This window comes from Adelges cooleyi, unplaced genomic scaffold, assembly GCF_023614345.1.
Source record: "Adelges cooleyi isolate 19-005CV unplaced genomic scaffold, UGA_ACOO_1.1 ACOO_flye_CR_arks_rails_tigmint_CR_PRNA_1, whole genome shotgun sequence".
Taxonomy (NCBI): Eukaryota; Metazoa; Arthropoda; class Insecta; order Hemiptera; family Adelgidae; genus Adelges; species Adelges cooleyi.
In genome coordinates this window covers 671,437-694,204 of record NW_026095751.1, presented here as the reverse complement: position 1 = coordinate 694,204, position 22,768 = coordinate 671,437, and the positions used below count along the sequence as shown (strand labels likewise).

Here is a 22,768-nt window from a genome sequence, read left to right as displayed (position 1 = left end):
GGAGTTTTGTATAGGCAATGTTTAAGAAAAAAATAGGTTTTAACAAATTTCGACCGTGCCAATTTCCGGTTAATTTGCATAAGCTTCAAAGTATTGTTTTTGATTCATATAATTTTTGATGTGTAAAAGTCACTTTGGCAAGCCGATTTTCTTCAATGTACAAACTTGTTGAAAATGTACTCAAAAAAATAGGTAAAACACATAAATATAATAAACGACAGCACGATGAATGATAATTGTTTTTTTTTTCTTTACAGTTTGTCAGCTATTTTATTGGCAAAAGCGTTTGATCGATAATTACATGAAAATAACAAAATAAATAAATAAACAATATACATTAGTCACGTTCTGTGTGAACTATTATGATAAAAACTAATTCAAAGGCAGGAGCAAATAAAAATAATAATAATAATAATAATAATGATAATAGAACAGTATACCAACGAACAATACACATATTATAATATTTAAAACCTGCCCGGGATGAAAAAAAAAAAAAAAATAATCTCTATTTCACAAATCAACAACACGAATGTTATAGTATTTTTTTTTTTTTTTGGTTTCGCCAAGAGAAGTTCGATAATAATATTACAAAAAAAAAAAAAACACAATAAACATTAATATCCACTGTTGAAATGTGTGTGTCATACGTGAGCGATGCCGTTTCTGTGGTCGCATTTAATGAACCATTGGGCGTTAGGGTTGGTCTGGTAGACGGCCATCATGTTGGCCGTTGGTTCTATTCGGCGTTGACCTGAAAAAAACACACCAAAATAAATAAAAATAAAAAGGTCACACCTAACCTAACCTAACCTAACCTATTCGAATGCAACGTGTGCCGTAATGGCCCAGGAAGACCCAGGAAGAGCTAAGCTGACTAAGCTAATAAACTACTGTAGGCAAGAGAAATTAGAACTCATCATCTTTCGGTGTGGATACCAAACCCCGGACGAGGAGGAGATAGACTGATTGACAAACGGGCGGAAACGGGAAATGGTTCTGATTCCAACGGGTTAGTCCTGAGCATCATAGAAGGGTGCAAAATTCTCTGCTGAGCTTGTTCTACCAGACCACAAACGCATTGGTTTTGCTTTGTGAAATTGGAGAAGCTAGAACGGAGTTCTACGGACACAGGAAACCTAACCTAACCTAACCTAACCGAACCACTTCCGCTTTGCTTCCTCCTCGGTGGGCTTCATTTATTGTTATATTACAATTACACACTAGTAAAAATCCTGTTTTCCCCTTCGCGGGTCAGGCTCGCGTTTAAATTACACATTATTATAAATTTACATAATTTAATTTTAATTTATCTTCTTCTTGTCTTCTCCTCGATTTTCCTTTGCGAACCCAACCTAACCCGACCTAACCGATAAGCACTTTGTTGGTTGAGCCACTGACGTTTAATGCCAATCGACCTCCGAGTATTTTGACAGGAATGAAGTCAGATTCAAAAGGGCTCTTGCCCACCACTCGAGAAATCCACTATCGAGTCCGCCATTGGACAGCCGTACCTATATTTCCACCGGTCTCGTACAGGAAATGAGTTCTCGTGGCCATGTCCGGATCGGCAGTGGTCAGAAGGCACGACAGGTTTCCGTTTGGAGCCAATTCCGTCAGCGCTCTCGATTTAAGATCTTTTCGGCCCGTCTTGACGGCGACACCGTTCTTGGTCACCGTTTGCTTGGCTGCCTCTTCCACAATTCTTGAAACACAGTAACGACAATGTTATTGATCAATATAATATTGTGTATAATTTTAGTTCGATAGAGTAGAGAGGATATGTGTGAAAAATGGAAGATTTTCAGAGTTGGAGTAGGCGTGCACCAGAGTTCCGCTGTGAGCCCTTATCCGTTTTCTACTATAATGTATCAAGTTATCATTTTTATTTTTATTAAATTTGGTCTCTAATCTCTTATCACATCTCTTTCTCTTAGCTCTAATCTCTTATCTGCTATCACTTATCTCTATTCTCTTATCACTTATTATTTATAATTTATCACATTGATTGCATCTTATCCATTGATTTATACTAATACTACTAATACTACCGTCTTTGTCATAATCACCCTGAAATTAGTTGAAGCCGCCGCCCAATGCAATGTAGGCACAATCGGTAAACAAACGTTATCAAACACACTATCAGTGATATAACAACAACGGGTAAAATTAAAAGCATTTTTCAGCCGAGTCTGCAACTACGAAAGAGCACTATCATGTCTCGTTGAAGTACCGAATAAATTTCGCGTGCTACAACATATAATTAAAACAATTTAAACAACCCCATCACCATTTATTATCTCTTATCTATAATCTCTTATCAGATAACAGCGTAACGCTTTTTTCGGTTATGTGCCAGAGCAATGACATGAAAATGTCAAAAATTATAAAGGCATAAGGTAATCTATAATACAAGATGATAAAACCTAATATCGATAACGTTTGTTTACCGATTGTGCCCACATTGCATATGGCGTCAGCTTCACTAATAATTCCAAGACGGCTATCTGGTATTAGTATATAATATCTATGCTCTTATCGCTTTTCTCTTATCAGCTATCACTTATCGCTTATCACTTATCACATCGCTTTTCCTTTATTTCTAATCTCTTATCATGTGAAAGTAAAAGTGTAACGCGAAAATGGGGACGTAAAATTTCTTGTAACCAACCCAAACACTTATCCGCGTTAAAAAGAGACGGTTGGATGCGATTGAGAATGATATGGAGGCAAAGGAGAAGAAAAAGATTAAGCAATCAATTTCGACAACGTTCGAGGCCGAGCAACGTACTTGAGTATCACTTCGCCGACAGTGGTAGAGTCGGTCAAGAATAAAGGTATGCCGGATATCCGGAACTGAGGGGCGTCCACGCGGATCACACCTTCCTGATAGTCCAGCTCGTTGTTGATCCTCTTGGTGACGACGTCTGGTTTTTTCTTGCCCAAAAATCGTCTTACCTAAAGGCGCGGGAAAAAAAAATTCCAAAATTATTCTATAGCGGCGCAAAGTCAACAGTTTGAGGAATAGAGATTTTGTTTTTTTTGTTATCAAACGTATGTTGCAACATATTCAACGATTGGACGTGTTAAACAAATATAATATGTTCACCGTGATTTCCATAATTTCTATTAGTTTATATTCAGTGTATACTTTTTTTTCCACCGTCGTTGTCTATTTGTTAAACGTTGAACATTTAATATTTCACAACCATACTGAACCGTTGAAAAAAAAAATAATAATATCTAAAAGTATTTTTTCTGGGATTATTTTAAATTAAAAAAAAACCAGTTTTTATCAAAAACCAGTTTCGATATTTTCACGAACACGGAAATTCTTTTATCCATAGTTCTAGTTTGTATATCTATGTATTTTTCGGGGATCAAATCCGGTGGCGTAACTTGATGTTCTGTTGCCCTAACTAAATATTATATGCACACAGTCCTTGCCCCTTGGAATTTATGTTTTTGACGACAAATGGCCATAGAGGAATCGCTTTTACATGGGGTGCTATACTTATTGTGAATTATTTGTAGACAGTACAAGTGAAAATCAGATCTTTCTAACAATTATTGTATCTTATTATTTATCATTTCCGTGAAATTGGTTTTAATGTTGAAAAGGTCACGTTACTTAACCATAATACCTTATTACATAAATACACAGGATGTCCCATTTTAAAATACTAATCCAATCAAAAAGTTGTTTATTAGAGACTTTTAGAGTGCAAAGGGAAAGGGGGACGTTAAAAATACAAATTCAAAATGGCCGACTTACGGTGAAAAATATGTTTTATTAAAATGGAGACCGTGCACTTTTTGTTTACCAAACAAATGTTCTTATCAAAACTAACAGCTTTTGTAGGAAAACATATTCGGTAAAACCCCAATTTAAATGGTAAAACCCATAATTTGTAAGTCAAGTCTCTTGAGCTATTTTTAGTTTTGTTATTTTATTTTGATGCATATGGTAACCGTGGTATGTGTGATAACCTTGATTTGTGTGGCAACCTTGGTATGTGTGGTAACCGTGGTAAATTTAAACTGATGTTTTTAATATAAAATTGTTACATTTACCTATGTTAGTTTATGGTTTTGTTAAAAAGCTGTAACTCGTTTGTTTGACATTGGCTTAGAAAAAAAGCATATCAAAGAAAATCTCCTCTTTAAAGTTTTTTTATCGGTATATGAATTCAAATTTCAACCTAAACCCTGCAATTCGGGTGGACATTATTGTAGTACGGGTAGAATAAAATATATGAACCGTATCCACTCTTTTTTTTTTGGAGAATTTACATATCATGGACTCGATTTAACGACATGGCCGCGCGCTGTGATTAGATCAAGTTGAAAAGTCACGGGATTCTTACGGGATTGTTGTTTTCTTTGAGTCGACATTGGTAAATTTCGTTGTTGTGCCTGAGCTGGTTCATGAGATCGGTAGGAACTAAACATAACTCTTCGATGTGGTTCATCAGAGTCTCGGTCAGGCGACAGCTTCGAGCCGCCTGGTCCAAATGCGAATGCAAGTCTTTTTTTTCCAAATGTACGGATCTGCAACGAGTAAAACATTAACAACCGTCCTGTCGGTGTGTTTTGTACATGCTGTTTTGTATTTTACCTGGGAGGAAACAGAGACGGTGCGATGATCATCGCCACGTTGTGTTCGGTCATCTTGTTTTCCAGATCGTGTCTCTGCTGGTATTCGACCAATTTCGACATAAACCGAACGAGGGCCCGCAACGAAGCCCTGTTCTCGGTAGGTAACAATAGCACCAATAGGTTTAGAGCCCTCACGGTGTCGGACACGGCTGTGGGCGAAAAAAAAAAGTGGTCAACGTTGAGAACTGATTGAATCGACGAAACCATCTTTTATCGCGTAATAGTTTAGCGATGGGAAAAATCCGGATTTGCCAAAGTCGAACGTGCCCGTTACACACGATGTAATTCAAAAGTTAATCATGACTAGTGGTTTATTTAAACAAAAAAAAAACCTAGTTATTTTCATGTGGACAAACATTTTTGAATCTTGGATATGTTATCTCTTATCACTTATCTGTTATCTATTATCTCATATCACGTAACTGTTATCTTTTATCTCTAACCGAAAGTGTAACGCGAAAATGGCATGAAATTTCATCCGATTGCAAAATCCGGATTAACGTCACACCGCTACGGTGTACACTACTTACAACTGGTCTGGTAAAATAAATTGATCAGCTCGTGAGTGAGCAACAGCTCGGGTAGGTCTCTGAGCAAACGTTTCAACAAAGCGACCAAATCGTGTACCGAACACTTTTCCAGCAGCTGATCCACCTCGTCGGGCTTGGCGTAAAAGTATTTCTCCACGGCCCCGCAAAGCTTCTCCACTTTTGCTTTCGGCGCTGCCATCCGCAACAGACCCTGTTCGCCCAGGCCGCGTTTCTCCAGCTGTCCCAAGACCTTTTGGAGTATCAACGGCACCTGGACTCGGCGGTTGGCGATCGCTTGGTCGCGGTCGACGAGGTTCGACAGAGACACGCCAAAAATAGTACCTTCTGCAAAAATGTTAAGACAGGTAGACATATAAGCCAAAGCATATTCAATGTGTTCTACATACTCCGCCTGAAGTGTGGAAATTATAAAGATGGCGGGGAGTCAAGGGGGGGGGGAGTAGCCCCTTGTGTAAGACCCAAAAGGCAGGGTTTTTTTACTGCGAGTTTCTCTGTTTCCCCAAAAAAATCCAGCCAAAAAGATATGCAAACCCGGCCCCGATTGTCCCTTGTAAACATATCATTCTTAGAAAAGCTGATTTTCCCTAGGGATAGTCACATGACCTCTCTGTCATCAATACATGCTCCTTTATAATCTCATTTTTTCTTATCAATAAATCCTTCCTTGGGTATCAGTTGACCTTATCGATAAATCCTGCCTCAAAGCAAACCTTCTCTTGGCAGTTGATGCTTTTTCTCGCCTTAAAAGCTGATTCTCCATTCTCAATTCATTCAGTTTTCTTTTCATCTTGATCCTCAACAATGCATTCTTGTTCGGGTTAGGTGTCAAAGCATATAAATACAAGCTATTGCGGTCACAACACCTTTAAAAAGCTCAAAAAGGTGGGGGAGGGGGTCCATTAATGATTCGCTCCAGATTTTCAAGTGAGGAATTTATTTTTTAAGCACAACCTAACCACAACAATCTGTACAACTTTACCGTACCTTCTCTCCTTTTGCGCTTGTGCGGTTTGCCTTTGTGAAACGGTATTCCGGCACTGTCGAACATGGCCGACAACTCGAGAAACAGTAATGGTCGAAGCTTGGCCAAGTCTTCGTCGCTGAGCGATTCTGGCCAAGTTCTACCGGTGTTCTCGTCCACGGACGAATAGGATTTCTGTAAAGTTAAACATCATTTTGAATAAAACATTATCCGAATCTAGATAACACATTATTCAAGGTAAGAGTTCAATAATTTTTTCATTCGAAGCCTTATTTCGTATGAACAAAATGTACCATATTAACAAAATATATACAATCAGCATACAGGGTGATCCAACTAACGTAAGACACTCGTTTTCTCTGAAAATATGAATATTTTGAGCATTTTTTTTTTACCTTAACTGGCAAATAAAAGTTTGAAAATTTACACTGGCAACATTACCTCCAGACGGTAGTTGTTGTTTTGCCACATCTGTTCGAATCCCACGTACTGCGAGCTGTCCCGATGGTTGTCGGACGATTCGTACAAACAACCGTGGCTGCGAGTGACCGAAGACTGGGGCACGGCCAAGCCCATACTTGAAGAGGCAAACAAACATTATTATATTATGTTTTATTATCTAAATTTAACGATGAAAAAAAAATTCGGCATACCTAGGTGTGTTGGTATGCTCTTCGGGCGAAGTCGAGTACAGGTGAAGCGGGTCGCTTCCACTGCGATTGCGGTCTTTGGCCACGGTCGAAGGGCGTTGTTCAAATTTGAATCCGCGCACGGTGCCAAGTCTTTGAAACCCAACCATAGTTATACCGTCTGAAAACAAACAAAATTGGTAAATACAAATAATAGTTGTAACAATTGCGAAAAACGTTTCTAAGCGTACATGTCATTTGTCAATGTAAAAATTATGACGGCCAAACGAGTTTCTAATAAAACCCTCATTATATATTTTGATATAAAAAAATTACATTTTCAAAAATTTTTTTAAAAAAATATCTAATTTTTTGATGTGGGTCAGCGGTGTGCGTTTGAATATATATATATATAAATATTATACTATTACTGTCGACCTCACCTCAAGTCCATGATGTTTTTTATATGCTAAAATTACTGAAAAAGTGTTTTATCCAAAACGGGTTTTTGACTAGTCGTTTTTTGCACCGTGTCGCTTTTCCACAATTCGCTATTCGACTTTTAAATGTCAACTCTTCAAATTATATTCCTTTGGAATAGTACTATTGACTTGAATAAAATTACTGTAACGTTAAATTTTACTGTATTGGCTTCTTGGCTATTTTACTCAAGTCACCGAAAAACATTCTGAGGCAGCTATTTTTAAAATGACATTGGTTGGTCTTGGGTTTGCTGATAACTTATTCATGTCAATTATAGATAATACGTTGTTATGAAAAAAAAGCTATTTATTATATAATTATAGTCAAAAGCGAATTAATTAAAATTCATATGATAGTTAAATCGGTAATGAGTTGTTAAAATATATTATTGAAATTTAATACAACAGTATATGTACTGTCATAGATTAAATATGTAATGGCTTTTGTATTACATTTGGAGATGTTTCGGTTGTCTACAAGGTGATTCATCAACATATTGGACTTTTTAAAATTATTCTTTTTTATACTTGTATACCGTTAGAGTTAAGGAGTATTAAGGAATTATGGATGAGTATTATGGAGGGTTAGGTTAGGTAAGGTAGGTAGTAGAGAATTTTGCCAGGAAGATTGTCATCTAGCTAATTTGTAAACAATTCAGTGTGAATTAAATTGCCAAAAAAAGATTTAAATTAAAATTTTGGACCCGGGTAAAAAATTTCACAAAAACCCTTATCATTCCTAAAACATAGCGCCAAGTATGGCTGGAAACTGTTTTTAAAAGTTTCACAATATCTACTACTATTCAGAGATAGCGGATAAGAGATACTAGATGGCGAGAAACATCCATGTAGTGATGTACTTGCATGAAGTGTAGCTTGCTCTTGACTTTGTTTTTAAATGAAAATCAAATATATTTAAATCCTGCGGATCACTCTGTACGTGAACGAATGTAATGATATGTATTTTTTTTTTTATCGTGCGAGTTACAATCAAAAGAGTTGTTGCGATGAAAAACAATACCTATTACAATGTGGTATGCGATTAGTATAATCACGGTCGTTCGAAGAAAACCGTTAAACAAAAATTATTTTACTATTATTTTTTATTGTTGTGTTTCACTAAGACAATATAATAATAATTAATCACTCACCACTTTCGGACGCCACGATACCGTTGTTACTGCGGTTGCTTCGGCGAAATATGTCTCTGGATGGTAACACGGGCGCACTTGGCATTCGGCGAACATCTTTTTTCGAATAAATTCCCAAGTCCACGTTCGGATCAGTGTACCTAAATAAAAACAATAATCAATCACATTACTAGACTAGAACGAAATCCAAGGACACACTAGATAATGTGTACGTACAAGGCATCTAAAAATAAAACAAAATGGGTTTTCGCTCTTAAAATAAACTTCTAACCGATTTTATTTTGTCAATCTTCACTTCCGTCTATTCCTCGCACTACTCTTCGCCACAGTGGGACATTCTCCGACAAAACTAAAACCACACTAAAACACAGACCTAACAAACTCTGCTCGAATTTAAAATAAATAATCGAAAAAAAAATACATGTATATATATATGTACAGTGCAACGTTTTAACATAAATAAATGACACATGGCTATTTTGCACAAAAAAAATTTACTAGTTGTAGACGTTTTAAAATGTATAAATTATTACTCTAATAAAGTTATAAAAAAAAAAAATTAATTTCACATTGTGATATCATGTGCTATAATGTTTTGTATTATATGTATATTATATACTATTATTTAAATTGGCGGTGATTGATATTAATAATTAAAAACAACAAATCATAATAATAGCACTTGTCAAAAAAAATATAATATTCGAGTTTTAATCGTTAATACTAGATGATGACGTAATAGGCCAGTTTAGTACTGTGTCTGTCTTGCGTTGGATACAGTAAAATTATAAAGATAATAATGTAGTTTTAACCACTTAAATTGAAATAATTGGTTTAAAAGAGGGATAATTCGATTGAAATAAAACGTGACTGGTTTTTTTTTTCTGTTGATTTGCGGTGATTAATTCATATTAATCTATTGTTCTGCGCCGTGGCTTACCACCTATCCGTCGACAATAACCTTGGTTTGTGGGGAAAATATACCTACCGGAGAAAAAGAAAACTACCTATAGCGAAAAGAATAATATTTATATACATTAAGCTTAATTTTTACTTCTAGAAAATTGTGTATTTTTCATAATTTCGCTGGGAAGTAATCCTCGGCTTGGTCGACTAATTACGAGAGAAAAAACAGCGCTTTTACATTACTGCGCTACTTTTATCATATTGGGCAAGCTTTTTATTCTAGTAAAATGTTACTATAGCTTTGATTCAAACATTGTGTTTGGTTTTTACTACTGTACAATGTATTATCAGATAACCTTTATAACCTTATATATATTTCTTATAATATTAGTTACAATAGTATTATTATCATTATCTTTATTTCATTGTAGTAATCTATTATTTTATTGTTGGACTAGTATTGTGTGTATGTGGATAATTTTTAATCGCACATGTTGGCTCTTGGGATTAGAGCCAACAAGTGCTCTATTAAACACTATTGTTTTTAGGCATTAATCATAATAATCGATTGTCACAAGGTTTCCTATAAAATGGGACCAATCTGTTTATCGTTTGGCATAGATCTAAACAGTCAATGTTATTTTTTATTTTCCTACATAATACTTTCGACCGTAACTAGTTTAGCTCTACTGCAAAGTACTTGAGGCGGTACAATATAGTGTGATAAGGGATAACTGATAAAAATTGATACATGGTAACTGATAAGAAAATCAACTGATAAGAGACAGAAAATCAGCTGACATGCATTGATTTGCGCCATTTTCAATTCCAGGAGTACCAACGCCACGAAATCATACATTTTTATGTACAAGCAGTTGATATTATATTATGGCCAAATACGTTTAGCGTTTGAGCACACCAACAATAATAATAATATTGATACAATAATCAAAACCGACCGACAAGAAGTCAAGGTCCAAAGTCATAAAATCGTCTCAAGATAATAATATTATGGCCCGTCGACACCGATGGGTGTGTGTGTGTGTGTTAACCAGTTGTTAACTCGGTCTTTGATACACGGTAAATATCGTTTATATATTATAGTAGCTGTGTAATCTATTCAAATGTGAATGGAGTGGAGTATTACAAAAGAAAAAAAAGCAGTCAACAGCATAATATGGTTCATAGTATTTTATACCGTTGGCGATAATTTCAAAGAACGAGAAAAAAACATTTGAGATGTTATCTTATTAATATCAGTTACAAAACCGCTCCGGTATAGGTAAATAATAAATATAATACAATAATCGTTTGTGTGGTCCAAAAAAACTTTAAAAAAAAACACTAATAATAATGATAATCTTTAGTTTCCAGCTTAGCTTTCCATTAGAAAACGCTCCAATTACATTTTTGGCTTAACACAAACAAATTAACGGTTGTGATAATTTGTTTCTGTGGTTTTTTTTTATGTACTGTTTTAGTGAAAAATTCTCACGCTTAACAACAATGAGTAAACAAATAGAAAGACAATTAAATAATAATAATATATTATATTTGTCGAATTAAATGCGATAACGAGCGGTTGCGGGAAAACGGTTTTTTTTTTTTGGTAATGCTAAAAGTGCTGAGATTTTTTTTTTTTTTGTGTACTTAGTACATAACATTGTTGTACACCGTGCTGTGTTATTACAAACTACATTTGAGATTTCCTAGTCCAATTTCTTCGCCGTAGCGTTTGGAATTATAATTTAAAAATAATAATACACATTAAAACCCACAAAAAACGTTTGGCAATTAAATATATAAAAACTCGAATTCGACCTCGAAAAAGGAATTACACGTCTTATTTAACACTTGGAACAAAACAATTGGAAAATTATCATTTTAAACATAAACTCACACAAAGGTTAATTTATCATTAAACAGCTTGCGTACGAGTCTGCAACCACGGAAGACATTTTATCTCTAATATCTTATCTCTTACCTCTCTTATCTCTTATCTTATCAGATAAATCATCTGATTTTTTCGTTAGGTTTTTTGGTAACGCTGCCGTTTTTTCCCGGTTGTGTGCCAAAGTAAAGACATAAAATGTCAACAAAAAAAAGAAAAATATATATATATATTATAGTATTGTAATAGCATAGTAAATAATAGTCATAGTTAACCGTGTCTTTTGACGATCATAAAAAAAGGCAGCCCGCTTCATATATGTATATATAATATTATCAATAAAGTTGTGTGTCTTAAAAACAAATCCGTGATAAGTATTTCTAGTCGGAATGTCTTGGGATGAAATATTCAGTAAAACATTTATCATAATAATATACATTTTGTCGGCAAAATCATAATTAAAAATATAGCCACGGTTTTTGAAAAATTATCGAACCACATAATTAAATATTTTAGCTGAACAATTCACTATGGTTGGGGATAAAAGTCCTCTAACGTGGATCGATGCTTCTAGGAACGGCGATAAAAAATAATCTGCAATAATCACATTTTCGCATTCACTGTGAAGTTTCCACTGTACAATTAATACAGTGTCTGGCTGTTCCTTAAAACAAAGCTAGCAATGTTCAACGCCTGATCTTAATATACACATTTCTGGCCGGTAATAATTGTTCAAATAAAAAATAAATAAATAAATAAATAATACTACACTCGACCTTACCTCCCGTCCTACACTTTGAACTTAAACAACTTTAAAAGTAATCATCCAAAACTAGTTGTCGACCAGTCAAAATTCTCAGCAAATTATTCTCATTCAATTGGACCATCACCCCGAGCAAGCTATAATTTTGTTCTTGGCTATTCAATGTCATAATGCAAAGAAATACAATGTTGTTATGATTCGGCATAGGTAATAATATTGTAGGCAGACCATGCGTAAACAACTATTATCGGTTAACTGTCTTTAGTCTTTCGCGTGACCCCAACAAGCATATAATATTATACGAGTTTAAAATGTATATAATTATTTCCTCATTATAGTTGTATAACGTCTGCACGACAACCGGCATCGAAAATCCATTTTAGTACAGACCTATGAAAGTTCAAGAACACTACTGTATAAACAGCTCGGCCGGGTAGTCCATCGACCTGTACAAAAAAACCTATTCAATGGCAAAATCCGTTTTCTATGAGCTCGTGTGAATTAACCTTGTTGTGTTATCTACAGGTAATAGGAAATTAGTTCCGTCGATAAAAAAATATTGATTAACTACTCATTTTTTTTTTAAACAGATTTCAATGCACTCTCCGAACGCTTGGATTAAATGGCATGTACGGCTGTCTTCTTAATCGGGTAATAACCATAATATAAGTAATTCGGATGAGAATTAATTTTATGTGAAGGTAAGAATATATATTATTGTGTGAATAGTTTATTTCTTTGTTTATACATTAAATGTTTCTGTAAACACTTGGCAAGTATTTTTAGCTTCGATGCTATTTTTTTTTTATGCCTAATGGTTGTTTTATTATTTTAGCAACAGTGTACCAGATATGATGTGTTTATTATTTATTTAAAAAAAAAAAACATTTTGTTATGGTTATTTGGCATATAATTTCGCAATTTTCACTAAACGCGCTAAACAATTAGCACAGAGTTGAACGTATTGGCTAGAAGAGGAAGGAAAATATCAATCGTTACAACTCACTTTGGTATTGGTGTTGTTATTTCTGTTTGGGTCCATGACATTGGCGGACTGTTGGAATCCGAATCCGGGGTAGCGCTTCTCGACCTTGAGCTAGAACTCAAACTCTGAAAAAACAAAAAAACAATACATTTTTTTGAAAAGGTTCGAATAATATAATATATTACACGAGCCCAACCTAAGTGTCTGAGAAAGGCCAATAAAAAGTTCCGATCATGTCTCATTTGATCAGCTGACACTCTGTCTTATATCAATAATCTCATATCAGCTGATTATCAGCGATAATCGATTTCCTCTTATCACCATACCGTTCCCAGCCCGTCCACGCTTATCACTACTCCACCTCCTCCTCGTCTAACAATTGCTACGCCAGAAAGCTACTTCTGCCGTGGTCAATTTTCTTTTATTATCAAACTCTCACCATAACAGGGAAAAAAATAACTTTACAACTTTGGTAACTAGAAAAATTGAGTGAAATTTCGAGCTAACCTGATGGTCGCTATCGAGTTTCTAATGGGTTTCGTGCGCTAGTGGTTGTCATATCAACATTGACTTACCTCGAAATCTCGGAATACGTCTCGGATGTCAGGTTTTTTGTGCCTGGCTTTAAGTTGTCTACCCCTCTGCCGAACCGTATGGTTGAGCGAACGGACCCTGAGTCTGACAGCGTCCGCCTGTCTGGTGGAAAGGTGTGTGATGGCCGGTTCCAGTTCCGAATCGGGCACCTCACAACCATTGTCAAACGCTTCGGTCAAGAAAGCTAGGCCGGCAGACGACAGCCATTCGGATTCCACTGCGCCCTCCTGCAAGTGAGCGCCAATGAACTCCTGTTCCGGCGGGCATTCCTCGTCCAGATAGCTATCTAGTTGCCTGGTCTCCTGGATGATCTTGTACTCGTTCCAGTAGTCCTCGAAGTCCTGACTCACGTCTGTTTCCATGACCTTAACACGCATAAAAGTAAATAAATCAATCGAGTAAAATTCAGTAAAATCAGCAGCCGTAGCGGATGATAATATTTTATACGAGACGCGTACCGTCCGAACGGCTTAACCTATTAAAAACTAAATTTGTTCAGAATGTCATTATGTTGAGAAAAAGTACTAGGGTCCTATGCGTGAAATTTGAACCCTTGTACCCATATTTATCGTTTGTTTATAAAATAAATTGTTGCTGTTATTAATTTTTGTCCGGTCCTGTTGCAAGTTTGACAGTACATTTTTAAGGGAAACGTTAATGTTATACCTCACTTTAGATCTTCACACTTTCAATCTAATCTCTAGTCCCTCTTGAAATAGTAAAATACAGAAAAGTTTTCACTTACTCCTTCTGGGGAAAGCAGTATGTCTGAAGAATATCTCACACACGTTTTGAATGTAAGTAGACTATTATTTCATAATTTTTTACAACGTCGAAGTTAAAATAAACCCATGATATCAGTTGCTGTGCGGATCAGTTAAGGCATTGTGGATTCCATATTTTTCTATAATCAGTCATTAACTTTGACATAGCCATTCCACGTGCACTGGTTAAGTAAAAATTAAATAAAATTATTTTCGCCCGCTATCAAAATGACCGAAATTTCTCTCCACAGGTCGTCGACAAGCGAATCTTTGGTCCGTCACGTCTTCTCGACGGTTTAACGTCAGTGGCCTAGCATTGGACATAAAAGCCATATAAAATCGTCTGCGCTGAATATATATTATAAAAAAAAATTCAGCATTTAATAGTAGAAAATCTACAAACGTTTTGCTCCGCGGGAAGGCAACAATTTGATTGCGCGAAACTAATGCCGGAATGACGATGAAAGGCCTTGATCGAGATCTCTACAAAATTTTATATATCCTCCACAAAATACATTGTGATACGCACAAAAGATGCTTTCGTCTGGACACCGTGTTATGGCCAGGATTGGGCAAGTCACTCGATTCATCCAAAACTGGTCACAAGTAATACTTTATTAAATGTGGTGTAACTTTGCAGGTCTAGCCCACCCACACACAGTACCTTCTTGACCCAGTTGAATACGCCAACTATTTGAAATTGCAAAAAAACAATTTATTCTCTATACAACCGAAAGTAACATTTAAAAATCATTATATAGAGGATTTTACGTTTATATAATTTGCTTGTATTCCAACTTTGTATTATAGCAGTCAGGGTTGTGCACCGATCGAATAAAACGTTAGCTGAATAACCAATATTCGGATAATTCAAACATAATTAGTCGAATAATTCCAACTTAAATTATATACCGCATTTACAAAATATATAAAACCTGTAGACAGAGAAAACATTAAATTTAATTCGAATGAATTGTAAAAAAAAACATTAAAATAATTTTCTGTTTGAATAGATTTAAAAATAATTATTCGAATATAATTTTATTAAAATAAATAGAATAATAAATATTTAAATAATTATTTTACAATTTATTAATTTATGAATTCACAAAAATTTAAATAAGAGTTTGCACAACTCTGGTTGCAGTTTTAAATTAGGACTTATTCAAAACTATTAGACGAACAAAAACATTAGGAAAGAAAATTAAATGTAAATTTCATTAAAAATACTTAAAGGACATAAATTATTGATGCAACTTGTAAACTTGAGGGAGTGGGGAGGTTTAGTTAAACATTACTTTAGCCCCTCAATTTCATACGAAAATGTCTTGCTTGTTTTTTTTTTTATAAAATACAATTCTGTTTAAGTATACACTGAAAAAATGTACATGTTTTGTAGATATGTTAATACAAAATAGTGTTTTAAAATATAATCTATTAAACAAATCTCTTACAAACTATTTAAAAAATCATTCGAATAATTGTGTTTGGAATTATTCGAATAACTTGAATGTTATGTTATCTAGATGAAAGAATTATAGAACGTTTTATTCGAACGGTGCACATAACTCCTCTGGCTACAAGTTACTTCTTTCAATTTTTTCAGGTACCTGACTCAAGTAAGAAAACGACGTGGGACTTTCGTCGTTGCCATGTACGATTTTTGTCGATAAAACCATTTGGTACGACCGTGTATGATGAAAAGGCTTCTTTGGCAATCAAAAACGAGCACCGATTTCGACGACCTATTGTGCGGTCCCCGGAGCAAACTGCAGAGATGCAACAGAATTGGAAGTGCGTCTAATGTAACAATAATAATTGGAATCGTTATTACCTTCCAGGAAAAACCCGGCACAGTTCTCCGAAATAACGTGGTCGCCGAAACTAATCATACACACATGCGCCGGGCCCGACATATTATTATTATTAGTATTCTCGGTGTACCTTCTTAGTGGTGTTTGCAACACACGACCAATAGGCGAGTTCACGATTCCGCTAAATACAGGGTGATCGACTTTTAGCAAGAAGACTTATTATTTAAATCGATTTCGTCGACGTCAATTTTTACAATAATTCAAAATTGCTAGAAACATTTACCTATTTTGATGATTAGCGGAAAATTCGAAATTCGATAAAAACATGACCGAAAAAATTGGGGAAATGAGTTGGCAACACTGTCGGGTATCGGCGAATCTGAGTCTGTAATCAGTTTTGTTTCATAATACACCAGACCAGGTTAGATCAGCCCAAATACGATCGAAGCGGTCACTGTTTTGGATGCAGTAACACCTTTAAAAATTGACTGAATCACTATCAAACCTTCCCATGCGGTTTTATGAGTTATTACTATGTTTCTTAGCCACCAAGTTATAAAAACGACAAGTCAACCGTCCACAGATTCGCATCGAACCGTTTTCTTAGAAATAATTTTAATACCAATACCTCCTAGTACTAGCTAGCATAAGGGTTTGGTTATAGCTAAGCCATTGAAAATCCTAGTCGAATAACTGCTTACTGTTCACAGTTAATGACATATTAATCCGCACAAACCAGAATGAACATCCTGTACTCTTAAATTGTAACATTTTAGTCTCAGAAATGAAGTACAATAACCTTTTGCTATTGCTTTTTTGAGCGATAATGTTTTTTGTTTAAGACGAATTAAATATCACTATTGAACAATTAATTGGTGACTAATAATTAAACAATAATTTCGGTTACACTAGTTACTAGTAGAGATGACTACTAGTATTTAGTAAGTAAAATATTGTACACACTATTTACAATGATAACGTGAACTGATAAGAATTTCTGATAACGAGTACAGCTGATTAACGAAGGTTAATGATAACATAACAGATGCTCGATACAATTTCTTTGACTGAAACTGTAGAACAGGAGGATTATTTTTTTTTACATTTTTTCCTCACGCTGAACTGAGATTATAAAATATTAAATCTGGTCATATTTTTTAGTCGGTGGTTCAACGTTGTGTAATAACCGCGGGAAGCATACTCGGTACTCGCGCAGAACGGCGGCTAATGAACACAATAAAGCTATCGTTACTCATTAGTTTTCTATATAATATAATATAATAATAATTATTATTATTATTAGTGTTATTATTAATATTGTTTATTGAGAATTTGTTGATCTTCGGCATCGGTGCGGGGTCAACGCACGCCAAACAAGAGTTGATCCAGCTGTGCCAGAAATAACCGAATTCCAAACGAATCCGCTGCTCGAGGGGGCGTTGGCTGGTGGCTAAAACGAGGAAAATCAATTTTCGAACACTAGGAATTCCCGTTTTCATTATACGGTTTCTTACAAGTAAGTACAAAAGACATTATTTTCTAATCAGTCCAGAAGATGAACATTTCGGCGTTTCACTTTGTCCCCAGCCCCGGGAAATAATATATCCGACGTCAAGGGGAGCTCCGGAGTATTTTTAATCACGTTGGTCATAAATAGTATTCTTTTTTTGTTCTTCAGCTATAACAGTTAATTTCTAACCTGTGTGCCAATACAATACGAGGGTTGTATAACACAGTTGTATACTTTAACATGGATAATATGTTATTGGCCAGCCCAGAGAAATTTCATATCGTGATACGCTAAGAGATATAGGAAAGTGAAGTGATAAAAGATAGGTGATAAGATATTGGAGATAAGAGATGCGTGATAAGAGATAAGATATTAGCGATAAGTGATTAAAGATATAAGATACGATATAAGTGACAAGAGATAGGTGTTAAAATATTGGAGATAAGAGTTGGATATAAGAGACAAGAGAAAAGAGATAAGTGATATGTATTACAATAAACCGCAAAAATATATTATCCATGAATTAAATAGTTTTTTTCTATGAAAAATTATGTTGGATACAATTTATGTGTGCTTTTGTTAAATTTAATATTTTAGTATTAAGGTAGATACAATCAGGCTTGATCTATGTCTAAGTATCCAAACGAGATTTTTCGAAAAAATTTTATTTTTATGTTGTAGCCCAACTCTAGATTTACCTAAAATCAGACTTAAAGTCCCAAAATAACGTTAGAAAAGTGAAACAAAAAAAAAATTGTTCACTCCTCTTTGGGGAAAGGACCATTGATCAACTTTTGGCACTTTACTGTATGTATGTTGATAGTAATATTATATACAAAAAATATTCAAAGGAATTCCATAGGAATTTGACTATGATTTCATTGTAAAAATACTCATCTGGCATCTGCTGTACTACAAGATTAGAAAACATTTTAATTTATGTACACTTTATCAACTCATGAAACTTAAACGGTACTGGTATACATTTTATTAACTTTTTTAATAAGAATAATTTGCTGAACATTTTTACTGGTCGGTAACCAATTTTTGGATAATTACTTTTAAAGCTTTAATTATCGACCAGTTAAAATAATTATTGTATTTAATTTATTTTTACTGTGTAATAAAATTGTGATCAATAAAAATGTTGGCCAGAAAGATTACATTTGATGTTTTCCTCATTACATAATATTACACTCTTTTTACATGTTTTTCCTCGTTCCATGCCTGCTTGCATTTGTATAAAATTATAAATAAAAACAAATCCGCCCAGAATCGAATAAACTGTGGATAACAATAAAGTTTACTACAATTTACAACAATCAAACATATTTTAGAGAATTTACACAGGTTTCTCGCACGAAACAGTAGTTGATACTTGTTTTTTTTTTCACTTTAATAAATCAAAATCGATATTTTTTTTCATATTTCGATATCGTTAATTAATTTTAATGTAAACAAGTGAAATGTATGCCAGGGTCACACAATCGTACCCCTATTGATTCAACCTGAGACTATAATACTATTATCATCGAACATGATTAAAACGGTATGGCTTTCATTACATGCACTGCACCAGTTTTAATCCAACTCGCAGCATGGGGTAGATAGTACGACCTCCTTTGGTGAAACCGTGCAGGCAAATGCACATATTATAGGGTTTCGTTGTGTTCTTTTCATTGTAACACCTATGAGTATAATTTATCGTCGTCGCGGGTGTTACAAGTGCAATTCACTAAAATGTTTACCTCGTTTAATTATCAAAAAAAAAAAAAAAGGCCTGTGCAGGAGTGTAGACAAAAATATAAAACTGGATACAATTGGCAATTGGCAATGGTTCAGAACAAGACCAGGTATTATGTTGTAATTTGAGTGAGCTCACCGTGTAACGCATAAGGCGAAGGCGTTCGGGAGATGTGGATTTTAAGGTGACTTTCTTTCGGTCTGATTTGGTTGAAATTATCCCGTGGGCTGCTGCGGTCAGCGTTTATGGAAGACTAAGTGATTCATCGAGACCGCAGTGACGGCACGGTATTAGCTGTTACCGGTTGGAAATCGCATAGGAATCGCGGGCACTTTCGCCGAAAACCGCCAGGGCAATTGAAATTCTCATTAAACACCACACTATTAACCTTTAAGCGGAAACTGGTCGTCCAGAAGAATCACAGACGCGCCGATTCATCATCGTAGGACAACAGTAATCGACACCAGTTATACTTTTCAATAGCTGCTGCTCGGTCTTCCTCTAGAAACCGCCATGGTACACTATACACACGCTTTGAAACCAGTTTCTGGAATTATATGCAATTGAAAATGTCGGCAATGATACTTATTAATGAAATTAAAAAGGATTAAGTCGTTAATCTAATTGCTATTTTACCACAATGAATAATATGCGTCTGTATCAGCTGTGATCAGAATCCATAACCGTTTCCAGAATCAAAACTTTGTCAAATACACCCTGCCTTTGAGTTAATATTAGCAGATGAGCGATGCTGTAAACAAAAATGGCCACCGATTTCATGTGGGATTCCTGCAGTAGTCCGTTAACTACTGCTGGTTATCTGTATATTGAAATTTTATGTAAATTTGTGCATTTTTACTATGTAGAGGACAAACATACAATATTGATAAAAATTGATACTATTACAGTCATCGGTTTAATTTCAATTAAGTAAATAATTTACAATAATTATTATTCTAACCTTAGCCAATGCCAATTTACCTCTTACAAACGTTTGAACCGCCAGTGGGAACAATGGAAAATCTGGCCACAGCATATTTGATGGTCGAACCTATCTACATACATACACTTCACGGTTGAGTACCTACACATTAAAATAAATGTATTCTCGAAAATCTTATTCCTGTTAATCGCATTTTATACATATTTAACACGTTATTCGAAACACTGCCATTATAATGACATTATGGTGTAAAGCACATTATAAGCTAACCGAAATAAAAAATATTATAAAATAAGTGACGAATATTTTGTGTTTTTATCAGGTTAATGGCATTAAATCATTAAGCTGTCATATAATAAACCACCATAAAGAATGTCCACGAAAAATTAAAGTATGGATTTTTCAGAATTCTCATTTTTAGAGTTTATAATAATGTAACATATTCTCAATGTTACTATTTTCTAGAACAATATTATTCGTATAAACAAGAACTTGTACAACTCTGCATATTATTTATCAATCATTTCAATCGACTTTGGTTGTAGTTAATAACGATTAGTGTACGTTTTTGGATACATGGTAACGCTTTCAATCCCTGTTGCGTATCAGCAAAAAGAACACAGGATTTTGTGTACCTACAAATTGTGGAATTTTTTTAACAAAATCATTTTGGACATTTTCGCACTTGAACTCTGTTCCCCTCGACTTTCTGCCACCGTGTCGTAAATTTTGGGATTCTGGTCGATTTGCAATGTTGTGCCCGAGCAGCAGGAAGAGTGGGGGTGGGGGAGGGGAGGTGGGACGAAAAAAAGATCAATATTAGTAGAATAGCAAACAGGTTTACCTTGAGGTGAAGACCACACGGTAAAACAACCGGATGAGGAGTATGTGTGCCGCCTAGCCCCCCGGACGCGCACAACAACCCACGTTGCCGATTTTACACAACAATATGAATGATATTGCCACGAGATAAAATAAAATAAAATGTTCGTATTACAGTAATAATAATTACCGTTGGCCGTTTTAATTGCAACAGGCGCATGGGAAAAAAATGTCCAAAGTGATTTATCGATCGCTTTTGTTGTCGACCTCACAACGCCAATACACGTGTGATCTCATTAAGCCGTCACGGACGATTAACACCTACTCCTAAACGCGTTGATACATTATCTCTTATCACTTATCGTTTGTCTTTGATCTGTTATCACTCATCTCTAAACTCTTATCACGCATCACTTATCAAAAATCTCTTATCACTTATCTCTTATCACAAATCTCTTACCTCTATTTTAAATATATTTTTAAACAACAACACCGTGTTAATATTAGCGATTTTGTAGTTGTTTTTCTTTCCGAAAACACTTTAGTTGATGTTATTCTCTAGAATATTTGAAAATTACTAAATATTTTACATTTTCTAGTATTTTTCAGAGCTCGATCGACTTTTGAGACTTAATTGATAACGTGTATATTTAATTGAATCTTTTAACTAAGACAAATGCGCTGAAAATTATTACTTGTCCATAACCAGTTTTGGATAATTACTTTTAAAGTTTAACATTTAGAAATGGAGGAAAGGATGACGTGTGGTATTATTTTTATCTGCACGCGTTACCACTTTAGTTGTGAAAATTCCTATTCGAATAATTTGCTAACAACTCGTTCAATTTTTGTTTTGTTTTCTATACCTATATAATACTGGTTTTATATATTTTTGTAATTGAAGTACATATTATTTTTATACTAAGTAATATTTTAAAAAATAAAAGTCATAAAATTAGTTGGTTCTGTTCAAGCTGAATTTAGGAAAATTTCCTTCATAGCATTTTCAAATCAGTTTCTATCGGCAGCTGACATACAAATTAGATCAAATGTATAATAAATAACATCAAAATGAACCAAAAAATTATCAAACATGTTTACCATAGATTTATATTTCATTATGGCGGCTCATTTAAAATGATCTCCGAAAAAAAGACATATCAATCGATGGGACGTTTGTCCGGAGAACGCCTCAGTTAATTTAAGAGAGAGACAAACAATGAATTTATTATCACTTGGATATTTTAAAACTATTTTGCTTGTTTATTAATATCATATACAATGTTATTTGTAAATATATGTCGAAATCGTTTCTCGTTTCATAGAGATGACGACATTTTTTACAGTTTTTTTTTTTACAAGCTTATTTTGAAAAAAACTATCACCTTGGTCATACTTGACCTACCGGAACAATAATGTTAAAGATGGTACATCGAGATTGTTCCCGAGTTATCGGCCAATCTTCGGGTAATGTTTTTTTACAAATAATAACGCAATCCGTATTGAGATTGTCCGTGCCGTTTAAAATTAGGTCGTTTTTCTTCGCAAATTACAAATGCAAAATTATTCCAACATAAT

General features: G+C 34.6%; 1 protein-coding gene and 1 long non-coding RNA gene across 3 annotated transcripts in view; both read right to left on the bottom strand.

Moving 5' to 3' along the window:
* Positions 1 to 570: 570 nt before the first annotated feature.
* The window catches only part of LOC126835196 (rho GTPase-activating protein conundrum-like), a 47,659-nt gene continuing 25,461 nt past the window's right edge, over positions 571 to 22,768 (bottom strand). For both annotated transcript variants that reach the window (XM_050567594.1, XM_050567583.1), the window contains 12 exons: positions 13,575 to 13,958; positions 13,021 to 13,124; positions 8,455 to 8,594; positions 6,846 to 7,002; positions 6,634 to 6,769; positions 6,195 to 6,366; positions 5,190 to 5,534; positions 4,619 to 4,808; positions 4,368 to 4,551; positions 2,792 to 2,958; positions 1,515 to 1,705; positions 571 to 754 (listed from right to left, as the gene is read on the bottom strand). In XM_050567594.1, coding sequence (XP_050423551.1) covers positions 645 to 754; positions 1,515 to 1,705; positions 2,792 to 2,958; positions 4,368 to 4,551; positions 4,619 to 4,808; positions 5,190 to 5,534; positions 6,195 to 6,366; positions 6,634 to 6,769; positions 6,846 to 7,002; positions 8,455 to 8,594; positions 13,021 to 13,124; positions 13,575 to 13,958 — 2,280 coding nt within the window. In that variant the 3' untranslated portion in view covers positions 571 to 644. The remainder of the gene's footprint in view (positions 755 to 1,514; positions 1,706 to 2,791; positions 2,959 to 4,367; positions 4,552 to 4,618; positions 4,809 to 5,189; positions 5,535 to 6,194; positions 6,367 to 6,633; positions 6,770 to 6,845; positions 7,003 to 8,454; positions 8,595 to 13,020; positions 13,125 to 13,574; positions 13,959 to 22,768) is intronic.
* On the bottom strand, positions 14,344 to 16,131 carry LOC126835223 (uncharacterized). Its single transcript, XR_007685178.1, has 3 exons — positions 15,968 to 16,131; positions 14,761 to 15,047; positions 14,344 to 14,667 (listed from the first exon to the last, which is right to left on the bottom strand). It is a non-coding gene; the product is annotated as an uncharacterized LOC126835223 (long non-coding RNA).